At 38.0% G+C, this 14,460-nt stretch overlaps 1 protein-coding gene across 2 annotated transcripts in view; it reads right to left on the bottom strand.

The window, feature by feature from the left end:
• Xpo1 (exportin 1) overlaps window positions 1–14,207 on the bottom strand; it is a 44,876-nt gene extending 30,669 nt beyond the window's left edge. Inside the window, exons 1-5 of one of the 2 annotated variants that reach the window (XM_047522598.1) lie at window positions 13,452–14,207; window positions 9,949–10,126; window positions 9,517–9,648; window positions 3,839–3,940; window positions 286–358 (exon numbers count right to left, since the gene is read on the bottom strand). In XM_047522598.1, the coding sequence (XP_047378554.1) occupies window positions 286–358; window positions 3,839–3,940; window positions 9,517–9,642 (301 nt within the window). In that variant the 5' untranslated portion in view covers window positions 9,643–9,648; window positions 9,949–10,126; window positions 13,452–14,207. The remainder of the gene's footprint in view (window positions 1–285; window positions 359–3,838; window positions 3,941–9,516; window positions 9,649–9,948; window positions 10,127–13,451) is intronic. The other variant, XM_047522597.1, reaches the window with a different exon arrangement.
• Between the last annotated feature and the right edge of the window lie 253 nt (window positions 14,208–14,460).

The following is a 14,460-nucleotide window of genomic DNA, read 5'->3' as shown; positions in this document are numbered from 1 at the left end:
TGGCGGGGGGGAAGGGGGGGGGACGACGACAACTCTCCTTCCCCAAAATACCACTCAACTGAAACAAAGGCACCAGAAATAATAAAAAACTCTGAATTTCTAATTCTTTTTTTAAAGAATATTTTTAGTTATAGATGAACACAATATCTTTATTTTATTTATTTATTTTTTTGTGGTGCTGAGCATTGAACCCAGTGCCTCTCAAGTGCAATGCAAGCAAGCACTCTTTACCACTGAGCCACAACCCCAGACCTGAATTTATAATTTTTTAGAATATTTTCCTACCTTCACACTGGTTCCTTGGAAGAATCTTCCACCTTGTTTTTATCACATTTTCCAAAATTTGTAGTCCATAATACTGAAAATTGGAGAATAGAATCATGTGAATATATTGCCATAGGACTGGCGACTCTTAGGAATTCACAAATGGACAGACACTCACACATTTACTTCTAAAGCTTCAAAAACATTATGCTACCAAGTTTAATTACATATATTAAACAAAGATCTATTCACCCATACACTGATATTTCATGCATTTTCCTCATTTTACTGTTTACTATGTAAAGTCCTGCTGTTTATACATGCTCACACCAGGAAGAAGAACCAAATAAAAAGAGCCCTCTTTAGCAGCCAAATGGGCTTATCTGTAGAAGGAAAAATAGCAGCCAGATATGAATTCACAGCATAACTGACTGCTCATAAGCTCACAGACTTTTAACACCACCAGGCTCCTAAGAATTTAGTAGCTTGGATGCTATCAAGCTTCCTACCATCCTCTACAAGTTGTAAGCTTTTGGCCAAATATTAAAGTATTGTCACAGATACTTTCTATACAAACTGTTTAAGCATCACTGGTGTGTTACTTAAGGAGCAGCAAGACAACCCATGGGTTTACTTTCAATTTTAACCCCACCCTTATAATTGCTATTTCTACTAATTTAAAGATAAACTTTTGTGCACAGTCAAAAAAATATACAAATGCATGTTGCAATCTGCATCTACCTTTCAGGTATTCCTTCCTAAATAAAAGTTGTAACTAAATGTCCAAGAAAGTTTAAGAAATAAAGATACCACTTTCAAGCCATTTTGTCCCTCCTGCTGATAACACACTCTAAAATAAAAATAGTCAACAATATTTTTAAGAATTTATAATGCTCCAAGAGCAGCTACCTAAAATTATTACTATAACCAATTAGTGTGGACAGGCAGGAGGAAGAAAAGGGACAAAAATATTGTGGTACGTTTTAACAGGAAGAATCACCTACAATACCTGAAAGGTAAACTCATTCAGACATAGACATATAACCTCAGATTGCAAGTTTTGGCTGAGAATAAGAGTTCATCTTTAAAATGGTTAGTCATTAAACAATAAAATAGGAGCATTAGTATTTCAACCAAAGGGATCATGCAAATGCTTTTTATCCAAAGCACAATATAGACTGTCCCAAACTACATTGTGCTCAAACAGTTAATGTTTTTGCTGTTTTCTTTCATTTCAACATTTCACACTTTCCAGGAAAATTTGGCCATCTCAACTTCAATCCTACAGTTGCAGAACTTTCCTTACAGACTTCCAGAATAAAAACAAGGCCAAAGCAAAATTCTGAACTTACATATTTGATACCATTAAAATGTTTCATAATCAGCAGTAAACAGTGAAAGCTTTCTATATTGTTCATGTTTTAGAACACAGCTATCCCTAGGTCTCAGAAAAATGTCAACCAAAAAGAATTCCCAACTGATAGAAATTCTAAATTAGCTTTTAAGAATGTAACTAATATTTTCCTTCAGTTTTCCAAACACAAGATCAGATGGTCAAAAGACTTAGAAAGTCAAAGCAATGTATATACTACACAAAATGCTTCTTGCTAAAGAAGCATTTCTTCAGCAAAAGACCTTTAAAATACTAAGAAACAAAATCCACACAAATTTATCAGAATCAAAATCTTTAAAACTTCATCTTATTTGACCAAAATTTTTATTACATTTACTTTTTATTGATCAATACATTATCAACTAAAAATACCTATTTACTAACCTTTAATCTTCTCCAAGGGTTAAAGTTATTATCCTGCCGAACATACACTGCATATTCTCATCTTTCTGCCAAATGGGTTGAGGCAGGGACCCCAACAAAAGCTTGGCATAGCTTAGGTCAAAGCATTAATCAATCTATATATATCTATTTTCTCCCATCCATCACCATAATTTCCTAACACCAAACTCCTCCTATACATAAAAGACTCCACAGAGAAAACAGTTCACAAGCTTAGAGGAGGAAAAAAGTATTTTGGTTCAAAAATCTGAACTGGTAGTCAAATCTGAAAGCCAATGATAAACTACTACTTTAGAAATGTCCATAAGTAACCCATACATTCTAAAAAACACTTCTGTTTTACAACTCAGAACTTGAGAAATCCACTGCTGATTTATGAAGATGAGGGACAGATAACAGCAAAGACTGCATGAAAAAATAAATGCATGAAATGATCCCTATGGTAGAAATTTCTACTGAGCCCTTAGAAATACTTATTTTATGCATTGAATTCCCCTTTCCCCTCCCACCACCCATGAAACAAAAACAATTGATGAACAGAATTCAGTTAAAGGGAATCAAAAGGGTAGACCTTGTGGAGGCCTGCCGTCAAAGCCTAGCTGTGTCAGTTGCACAGGAAGACACCCCTTTTCTTCCTATTACAAGCAATCAACATAATGGAACATTATGATTAATATCAGGTAGTGTTAACATCTTTAAAGAAAAAAAAATGATTGCATAAAAGCCAAATGTCATAGTGCATAAATTTAGCACCAAATCATTTGTAATTTATGTAAATTGAAGAATTCTTTACCTGTTGCTTTCTTTCTGTTCCTCTAATCATCTCATTTTTCACAAGACAAATTTGAGTTTTTAAAAATACTGTTGATAAATCAACTTAAACATTAGTAATGTCTGTCAGTATAAAAAGCAAAATTTACCAGGCAAGCAAACAGGCAAACACTGTTATGTTACTTAAGGTTAGCACTTTGAGGAAGTTCTGGACTGTATTTTTCCCTAAAATTTACAAGATGTCAAAACTAATTAATATTTTAAAACTGCTAATTAACACAGTCTGATTTCAGAAACAGATGTGAACATGGCTATTTTCTGTTTTAACACAAGGTATATCAAATTGAAACCTTTTGTGTATTAAACAGAATGCCATGGTATTTTATTACTTTACGGCAGTTTAAAGAGAAGCGTGAATCATCAAGCCTAAAACAGTCAAAACACATTTTGATCAACCCTTCTGTTCAAACTTAAGGAAAAAAAAAAAAAAAAAAAAAAAGGACCAGAATCATAACATTTTCAATTGCAAATAAAAACTGAGTGCTGTCCCATTAAAAGCATTGGTACCATGGAATAGGGTTTTAAGCTGTCCACACAACTTGGGTGGAGGTGCCTAGCCTGTATGATATTGATTACTTGCCCAAAATAATTCCTTAGATGTTGTTTCATCTCTGAATAACATTCAGAATTTATGCTACTTATCAGACCTGTATGCATGTTCTAAAAAGAAAGAGGAAAAAAAAAATAAAAAAGAAAAAAAGAAAAGGAAAAAGAAAAAGAAAGAAAAAAAGCCACCTTGCATACTAGTCCCAATTACAAAACTCCATTCATAAGTCTTAGGACTATTTGCAAGAATTAATTCTATGTTTAAGACTAAATTTTGAAATAAGTTTACAATATAAAATGATTTGAAATAACAAATGCTAATACTAAAAAAGAGATACCTTCCTCAAAGTTTATGACTGAAAGAAAAAGAAATAATTCATTTTAAAACCACCACTTGCTTACTTTCGTGTTCATATTCTGTGAAAATTCCAAAATTGTGTCGACTCTTGTCCACGCATCAGGATGCTCCTTTAAATGTGTCAATACTTCTTGAGCCATTCTTTGCTAAAATATTAAACAAAAAGAATTTTAAGGTAACTTGTTCTTTTGAATCATTCATTAAAATGTTAAGTACTAAAAAGTCACAAATTCTAACAGGATGGTAATTCTATTAATTTTGGAAACATTTCAGAAGGTAACAAAAATGTCCTAACTATCACTACTCCTAAACCTTAGTTAAAAACCGGAATATTTAAGACAGGCATGGTGGAGTACACCTGTAATCCCAGTGACTCAGGAAACTGAGGCAATAGGATCAAAGCTTGAGGTCATCTCAGCAACTTAGCAAGGCCCTGTCTCAAAAAAAAAAAAAAAAAAAAAAGCAAGAGATAAGGCTCAGTGGTTAAGCACCCCTGGGTCCAACCCCAGACACCAAAAAACAAACAAAAAGGAATACTTTGTTTCTTTAAAAAACAACGGCCTTTTTGGCAAATCTTTATTTAGTATTCTCAAAACAGAAATTCTAAGTTCAACCAATGTGGAGCTGGAGATGTAACTCAGTGGTAAAGTGCTTATTATTAGCATAGACCTAGCTGTTTAGTTCTACACCCCATAAAATAAATCCTAGCAAATGCTGATAAAGACCTACTCTGAAATAAACCAATCCTAAGCACTTAGAATCAACCAAAATAACATAAAAATTCACATGTAAGGTGGGCATAGTGGCACATGGATATAATCTTAGCAACTAGAGAGGCTGAGGCAGAAGGAACACACGTGGCTCAACTGGATTCCTCTTACTTCTAACAAAATTTATAAAAATAGTAAAGTTTGATGGTTTTAAAATTTGTCAATGAGCACGTTACAGGCCTTGAGTTCAATCGTCAGTCCATTCCCCAATTGTCAATTCCCCTTTTATTTGATCAATGATTTAATTCTATGGATCAAAACAAGAAAGTTCAAAAAGGGTACAGGAAGCCTGCACAGTGGCACACGCCTTGTAATCCAGCTCAGGTGGCTGAGGCCCTAAGCAACTCATTGAGACCTGTCTCTAAATAGAATACAAAAAAAGGACTGGGGATGTGGCTCAGTGGTTGAGTGACTCTGAGTTCAATCCCTCCCACAAGTGGGAGGGGGTGTTAACAGGAAATATTCTTTCTTCAAATTCCTATAATTAATCACTAGCTTGGTTTTATGATTCCAACTTCCAAAAAAATCATGATTTTTTTTGCTCTGATGTTAACAATAATCTTTTCCTCAAATAGCAAATATGACCCATTCATGATTACCCTAAATCAGCAATACACACTTTTTATTTAAAAACTTTGAGAGCTACATAATCAAGAACTTTACCAGTGGTTTTCTACCCTAAGTACCCACCATAATTTAAAAGATTAAAACCACAGCTGCCTGCATTCCATTGTGAGGATCTGGGGCTAGAAGTTAGGCATTAAAGTGTAAACTTTTAATAGCCAATTAAATGTATTTTGCTTTTCAATTTTATTTACTTATTTGCTGTATCAGAAACTGAATCCAGGGTCATTCTACAACTAACCCACATCCCCAGCCCTTCCTTTTTTTCTTAATTATTTTAGACTGGGCATGGTGACACACACCTGTAATTCCAGCAGCTTGGGAGGCTGAGGCAAAAGGATTGGGAATTCAAAGCCAGTCTCAGCAATTTAGCAAGGTCTTCAACAACTTAGAGAGACCCTGTCTCAAAACAAAGTTGGGCGTGGTGGTCCACACCTGTAATCCCAGTTGCTAAAGCAGGAAGATCACAGGTTCAATGCCAGCTTCAGCATCTTAGTGAGGACCTAAAGCAACTTAGACCCTGTTCTCCAAATAAAAAATACAAAGAGGTTGGGAATGTGGCTCAGTAGTTAAGCACCCCGGAGTTCGATTCCTGATACAAAAGGAAAAAAAAAAAAAAAAAAAAAAAAAAAAAAAAATTTGAGAAAGGGTCTCCCTAAATCGCACAGGCTGACCTAGAACTCAAGAGACCCCTGCCTTGTTCTCCTGAGTTTGAGCACCAGGTGTTCACCACCACACTCAGCCTATCATATACAATTTATATGGCTTTAATAAGGGGCTGATAGCGCCAACAAGGTATTTTGTTATTTGAGAAATGACAAAGGGCAGAAAGAATAATAAAATGAGACTGGAGATGGAGTTTAGTGGTACAAAGCTAGCCTAAGCTAGTACAAGATTCTATGTCCAATTTCTAGCACCACACAAAAAGGGCAGTGAGGGCTGGAGTTGTGGCCCTGGTAGAGCACTTGCCTTATTTGTTTGAGGCACTGGGTTCGATTCTCAGCACCACATATAAATAAATGAATAAAATAAAGAACTATCAACATCTAAAAAAATACTTTAAAAAAGTAAAGATATGAAGTTACCTAGGGTCTAAACCCACTTCAGTAGCGTTTTCACCCTCTACCTGAGAATAACTAGTTATCCATAACTAACTAGAGATATGCACTTACACACAGCAACTATTAAGAGGATAAGATTTGACAAAGATCCATGCCAAGTAAAAATTACTTGGTCAAAATGATATTGTCAGTGATAAGTTTTCTACACATAAGCAAATAACCTCCTACACTAACATCATTTGTTTCAATCTTAGCATACATCATGTTCTTTCCTATTAGTTTAATTTTACTCTCCAAAGGCATTTCCACCAGTTCTTGCATCTTAATATCTTTATTTTATCCTAATTCCAGCATCCTCACCTATCTTTTATCACCTTAAAATGCCAGTAGGGGGTTAAACATCAAAGACAAAAGGAAACTAAAGAGGGAGAAAATCAAACATCTCCCTGTGCTACTAACTGAATGGGTGAAAGCATTTTAGTTGCTAAGCAATAGATTAAAGAGTTCAAGATACTTAAAAGAGCAAAATATTGGAGAAAACATCCCTTGCTTCCATCTTTTTTTCTCCCTTGGCTGTCTACTTGGCTAAAAACAGAAAAATGCTTTTTAATGTAAGGCAGACCTAATGTTATAGTGCTAAATATCTTACTATACTACCCATCTAGGCAAAATTTCTGTCTACAGATTAAAAGTGAAAATTCCCTTTTTTTTTGGGGGGGGGGGATTAAACCTAGGGGCACTTTAGAAATGAGTTACATCCCCAGTACTTTTGGTCTCGCCTTTAACTTGTCACCCTCCTGCCTCAGCCTCCTGAGTTGTTGAGATTACAGGTCTGCACTGGGCTCAAAGTAAAGATTAATTAAAGTTATATCATCTTTGAGGGCTGGTGATACAGCTCTGCTATTGGCAGAGCACTTGCCTAGCCAAGCGTGAAACCCTGGGTTCTATCCCTAGTATCCCACCCACCCACACTATTTCATCCTTGGAAAAATACTAGGCTACTATGGTTTACTTTAATTAGCATAATAAATGTTACCATGTTATTAGTACTTATTTTCCAAATATTTCTAAGCGAACCCTTTAAACAGTGTCTTCTATGTATTAGAAGAACTTACTTTTTTTAATATTATGCTATACAAACCATTACCAACTTTTCAATCTCTTCCAAGACAGGTTACATTTATACATATGAGACTGAGTAATGACTAGAGAACTTTCTGGAAGTCAAATAAAACATCTAATACTAAAAACACGTTCTCCACTAAAGGTCTCTTTTTGTTTTGGAATAAGATCACCAAGGAGGTGCTATATGAAAAGTAAACTGAACTGTAAGTTTAGAGATTTGACTCTTAGTGACTAAAAGGAATTTTTAACTGGTTTTAAGCTCCAAACCTCAGTTTCCTCATTTACTATATTAAGAGTTTGCAGATTATTTATGCTACTAACTTGTCATATGATACGTAACATAGACAAAATATTTCAGGGAAATCTATTGCCCTTATAAATAAAAAATATTTAGAAACACTTTTCTAAATCTACTGCTTGTTAAGGCAACTTTAAAATAAAACATAAGACTCTTAATATTATCAAGCATTAAAAATAGAGCTGGGGTTAGCACTCAGTGGGGGAGTGCTTGCTTGGCATATGCACCACACTGGATTCAATCCCTGGTCCCCCCAAAAGAAGAGCAAAGGTTAAGTGATATTAGCAGCTGAATCAATATGAAAAAAGTAAATAGCTTTTCTTCTTTCTAATCGCTATAAACTTGTGCTTCCATGATGTTGCACCTAACTGCACTTCATGCTTTTCAAAATTACTTTAATACTTTCTTTCAAAAGCTGCTGCTTTACATGCATCCACGTTTACAGAAATGAAGTTTTAAGCTCCATGTTGAATGTACAGCATAAGGAAAAAAATACATATGAACATGCTTATCAAAAAGCTCCTTGGAGTATTAAAACGGACTAACACAAAATCACTCCAGAGTATATTTTTCCATTCTTAGAATATTTGTCACCCCTTTTCCTTCTGAAGTTTCTCTTTATTATAGTGATACCAACACTGCTGGATTTCACAAAGTAATGAAAATATTTATGATTGCTTAATATTTACATATCATTCCTTTTGGACTACCTATAAGTTACTACCTTAGTCACTTCTTAGGTTTCCAAAAAATAAAAATAGCACCCAGGTTCTTTTAACTATGTACGTACAAGTATCTTGACAATATAAATAACTTCCTACCAACTAGCAAAACACATCAACCAAGAATCTGTCTTGGGAACATAGCTTGTACTGTTAGATATATGTATGTCATGTCACATTAAAAGATTTTTGATACAACTGCAGAAATTTTTACTCACTCAAATCTGGTTCATTCCACAAGATTCAAGACTAACCAGTTTGTGTGACACACAATTTAAAAACTTTTCAAGCCTGTCTCACCTATCTGTATTTATGTTTGGTACGGGAACATGAACCCAAGGCCCTCTACCACTGAACTACATTACCAGCCCTTTTTTATTTTTTATTCAGAGATAAGGTCTCGCTAAATTACCCAGAATGGCCTTGAACTTGCCCTCCTAAAAACCTAAACCTTAAACTAATTAAAATATTGCTTATATTTAAGATAATTCTCTACATTAATACAAGTACACAGAATTCAAATAATGTAAAAATGTTTATTATTGGATTTTTTTAAACAAACACCTGTGAAATGGTTCTGTGATTTCATATTTAAAAATAAAAGAATCAGAGGGCTGGGGATGTACCTCAGTGATGGTGCAATTGGCTAGCACTCATGAGGCCCTGGGTTCAATCCCCAGCATGGCAAAAAATAAAATAGAGGAGCCACACTCACTCCAAACACAACAAGTACACATAAAACGTACATGTGATGTAAATTTATTTATTTACTGACAGAGTCCAAGTTGCTGAGGCTGGCCTCGAACTTTTAATCTTCCTGCCTCAGCCTCCAAATTTTTGAGAACACAGGCCTACACCACCGTGCCCAACTAAACCTTAATATTTAACAGTGAATGTTTCTGAAGTTACAAACCTAACTATGATATTTATTCCACAGTATCCTACTCATAACCATATCAAACATAATGAAATCTCTTTCTCCAGTCCAAATTCTCATTACAGTTAATATACAATTCCAAATTCATATTAAAAATGGAAGATCTTTTTAAAACCGGGTAATTTATCTAACAACTTCATTACATTATAATAATAACATTATAAAATTTTGGTCAGCTACTTTACCTGGGCTCCTTCTCCATGGTATAAGCAATTCACCACATTGTCTAAAAGGTTGATATCCAGTTTTTGGCTGAAATCAAGCAGCTGACGAGCTGCATGGTCTGCTAACATTGTCATAATTGCTGGCATAGATTACTGAAAGGAAAGAAAAAAAAAATTGAAGGTGGCCATGAAATTGGTATTATCAGTTAAAAAAAAAAAAAAACTTTCTAAAGTCACTTTACTTCAACCATATTCTTAAAAGTATCTTAAGTAGCAAACTTTAGAGACTATCTAATTATCACAAAACAACCTTTAATGAAAGCCAGGTAACTAAAGCTGAACTACTTAACGAATGCATAAGTATATTAGTTATTAGGGTCCATTTAACTTTCCTAGTGGTTTTAGACCCCAGAAAAATTTAGCAAACTACTAACATTTATAAAGTATGCTAACCTATTTTTTAAGAGAATCCATTATTAGGCTTTTATAGCCCTAAAAATTGATACAGTTAACAAGTCTTGATGGCAAATTTTTAAGCATGGATTAGCAGACATGGCTTTTTTCTTCTAAGAAGGATCTTCAGGATAGCTCAGTATAAGCTCCCTTCAAATATCTTAATTCTTAAGATATGCTGAAAAGACAGGACGATGATAAACATTAAATACGAACATACAAGATTTCCTATTGTAAATTACCAGTAAAAAGTGTCTTGTTATAACAAATCTTTTAAACAACTCTCTTAACCTTCCAAGAATTAATTTCTGGGGGCTGGGGAGACAGCTCAGTTGGTAGAGTGCTTGCCTTGCAAGCCGAAGGCCCTGGGTTCGATCCCCAGCACCCCCCCAAAAAAAAAAATTAATTTCTACACTCAAATATTTTTCTTCCAACTCTCAATTTGAGGATTAAAATGATACTTCTGAGGGGGCTGTGGCTGTGGCTCAGTGGTAGAGCACTTGCCTAGCATGTGTGAAGCACTGGGTTCTAGTCTCAGCACCACGTACAAATAGATGAATAAAATAAGTCTATCAACATGTAGAAAAAAAATTTTTTAAATTACACTTTTGAACATATACATTCCTTGAACATATGGTCAAAAAAGTCCTGTGGCACACACACACAAAAAAGTCCTGTGGCAATAAGCCAAAATTAGTTTTTTTTTTTTTTTTAAATTTCAGGTATCTTGTCACTGGTAGGGTAAAAGCTAGTCAGTTACCAAATAAAAACAAATTCTATCATAATAACAACAGAGCTATTTCAAAGTATGTATTGGCTAAAACCTACTGGTATTTATATGCAATGTTATCCCTCTAAGATGATTCTACTCTAAGATACTGGCACACATTCACATTTTTAGTTTTCCAGAATTATAAAATTTTTTCCTGTTTTTTTCTTCAAAAATCAATTCCACTCATGCACACACACACACACATATATGTATATATAGCTCCATGGTAGAGTGCATGCCTACCATGTGGAAAGCCCTGGGTTCCTATTTTTTTTTTTGCAGGGGGGGGGTCCCTCGGAGGGACACTCAAATCTGACTGGTTGAGTCAGTAGTTTTTAACCTTTTGGAGGAGGGGTAAATCAAGGTACCACAGACTCAGGAACAAAATAGATCTAGTACAAATTTTATAATCACAATTTTGAATAGAATTAAAGAGGATACAAGACACCTTGAAATCCATCTATAAAAAAACACTTAAGTGTTTAGAACAAGGTCAGATAATCACCTTCGCTTCTCCCCTTCTTAGAGACCTTCTAGGATCAGGAAATGAGTGGTTAATTTGATTGCACTGTCTGGACAAATTAGTTTGAAAAGAAAAATTATTTCTTGGCTATTTACAGCAGTTGACAACTGTCCTTAATAAGGGCAGCAATTTCAATTTTAGTACAAATGTCTTAAGAGATGATGTCTATCTGTCAATTACAATAAAGTAGAGGTCCAAAAGATGAGTCACCAAGGTTAGGTATATTGTAAAAATATATCTACATTACATAATGTAATGTAAAAGTCAAGAAAAGGAGTACATGGGATTTTTTCCAATTCTTCAAAGTCTTTAGTCCATTACTGACAATTAAAAATAATAAAACTTCGAAATTTTCTGTAATGTTTGAGTTTTTTAAATAGCAAAGTACCTATCAAAACACTTTAGATCTTAGTACTAACAAAATGTATATATTCCACAGAAAAGCATGTGATTTACCTATACCTTCAAGTGCCATAATTTTAAGATTAAAATCTCAAAAATTAAAGTTTAAACGAACATCCTACAAGCACCAAGATCTACCTACACATCAGAAGTTTTCGATTTTTTTGGTTAAAAATTAAACTTTTCACCTACTTGTCATAATTTACAGACTCAACAAAAAAGGAATAATAAATAAGACTGCTAAAAAGTTTCACTTTCCAGTACATTGTCCTTAGAGTTTTCCTTGCTAGAGTTCAGGTTAAAATCAGGTTTAGAATAGAAGCGTTTAAAGTACTTTGCAATCCTCAGAACTAGCGGTTATCTTCAAAATGACCTACCTATTCTTGAACTGTACGTACTACAGAAATGGCGGCTTTGTGGTCAATGCCAAGCATTTAATACCCCCAAATCGAACCGCTTCCAAAACATTTTTCCACTATCAGCAGAGTTCACACACTTAAAGGTATACAACCAGACAGCAAAGGCCATGGCGGGAGACGTGTAAGCACAAACGCTCTTTTTTCGTTGGGTTCCCTCAATCCTAAAATCCACTGATTGAACTGCACATTATAAGGATTATCCAGCAATGCGGTGACTCTACAAGCAATCACCAAAATACCTTCACTGCCACCTCAACCTGAACAGGCAACAGCTACACACTACCAGTTCCCACCCCTAAACCAGAAAAATATCACAACCGTTGCTTAATGGTAACTCCACAGTATGTGAAAAAACAAGTCGCTACAAGGCAAAAGACTGCTACTTAGGTGTGGGCAATCGCTTGCTTCATTCAAGAGAAACACACCTCACTAGGGCCCGCCCTCCCCTCGCTTCCCACTCGAACCGATTTGCAGCACTTCTAACTATAGCACACAAGAGCACGCACTCACCCCGCCCATACTCGGAGGAGGCATTTAGACCAGTTGCCTTAAGTTCACCGCCCCATTCTCCATGTAGCATGGCCTCTGCGTGATCACAGGCGGCCCGGGCTGGGCATGTAATTAATGCTTCCTCTACTACACCATTTCCACCCTTCCACCAAACTCGTGGTGCCAAACTCGAGAGACATGGGAATGAAGGAGAATCAGGGCATCATCTACCGTACACTGCCAGCAGTCAATGATTCGAACAACTTAAAACATTCAAATCCCCAAAAAGAACTACAGCTCGGAACCCCATTTGCAGATCCCTGAGAAATTAACTCATCTCTCCTACTTCTCATCCTACTTTGTAAAAAAAAAAAAAAAAAAAAAAAAAAAAAATTAGAGAGCTTTAGAGTTCCCTTGCAAAAGGAACAGGGACTCGGCAGCCCCTCCCTCCCCCATCCCAAGCTCTCCACCGAGGGGGGCCACGTGATGCAGGCGGACGTTTCAATGCTGCTGCACTAAATATTTCTGGAAACTTCCACTCCTCATAATTTACAGAGATGTTTCCAAATCACCCGAACTTCTCCCTAGCCCAACGGGTCGGGGAAGCCCTTCCACCCCCGCGCGGGGCCTCGCTTCACTACCATGCTCCTTGCTTTCCTCCACCGCCACCCCCACACGCGAATGACCCAGCAAGCGCTCCCCTCCCGCGGTCGCCTCCCCGCCTCCATCCCCCAGCGGCAGAAGCGGCTCCATTCAATCGCAGGCTCTGCCGTGGGCCCGTCGCGCCTGCCGCCTCCCGGGCTCGCCTCCCGCGGCCGCCACCGCGCCCCACGCCGGCCTCCTCCCGCCCGGCCGCGCCGCCGCCCGACCCACGGCCCCGAAGACACAGTCGACTTACCCAGAAATTGAACCAACTGCTTCTTCCTTCCTTGTCGGGGTTTAGGGCGAGGGAAGGTGGGGAAGGGGAAAAGGGGAGGAAATCAAGGTGGGTTTCAGTTTTCCCACCTTAAAAAAAGGAAATTAAAAAACGGAGAGAAGGGCAAAAAAGCTAAATATTTACTATTCCAGGGACACCTCCCCCCAACACACACCCACCCGCCCCCCCCAAAAAAAGAAGGGGAATTAATCTGAGGGATAAATGCTCCCGCCCGGCTGGGGAGTGAGCAAAGGGGGAGGGGAACGGGGTCAAGTCCCAAAGATTCAGCCCCAAGGGGACCCTCCAGCCACAGGCGGCAGCAGGAGCGGCAGGAGTAGGGGGTGTAGAGTCCACACGGTCGGGGGAACGCTCTGCTGCCAGTTGCAGTCCGACTCCCCCCTACCAAAACACGGCTCCTACTCTCACGCGGCTCCGGCGCTGGGCCCCCCCACCCCGGCTCGCCTAAACTTTCCCCCCTTCTCTTGCTCCTCAGCGACTGGTGGTTCCCCCCTCCCCCTCTGGGTGGTTGCACGGACTGCAGCAGCAAAGACTGGAACAAGCACCGCCGCCGGGGCTGTAGCTACTGTTGCTCTTGCTGATGCTGTAGCTCCCGCTGCTCCTGCCGCGGCCGCTGCAGCCGCTTCTCCCCCTCCTCCTAGTGCCTCAAACTCGGAACCGGTTGAAACCGGTTCAGACTGGGAGATTCCATCTCGGTTGAGTTTTCAGCCCATGGCGCCGCGGAGCGTTTGGAACCTGGGCCTCCGCCCCCAGCCCGCCTGCCCATTGGCCAGTTCCAGCCACAGCCGCGCCATCAGCCTATATCTTATTGGTTGCAACGCCTATCAATCCTCTTCTCAAAGCTCCACACGAGCCTGCCGCTTCGGCCCCCGCCTCTTTCCAGCAGCGATTTGCCCGCAGAGTGGGGGAGGGGATGTGGGGCGGGTCAAAAAGGAGTGAGGAGGGGGGTGGAGGAGGAGGTGGGACCAAGAAC

The sequence above is a fragment of the Sciurus carolinensis genome, chromosome 13, assembly GCF_902686445.1.
Source record: "Sciurus carolinensis chromosome 13, mSciCar1.2, whole genome shotgun sequence".
In the NCBI taxonomy this organism is placed as follows: Eukaryota; Metazoa; Chordata; class Mammalia; order Rodentia; family Sciuridae; genus Sciurus; species Sciurus carolinensis.
Note: the sequence above shows the minus strand (reverse complement) of the source record. Positions and strands in the feature narration are given on the sequence as shown.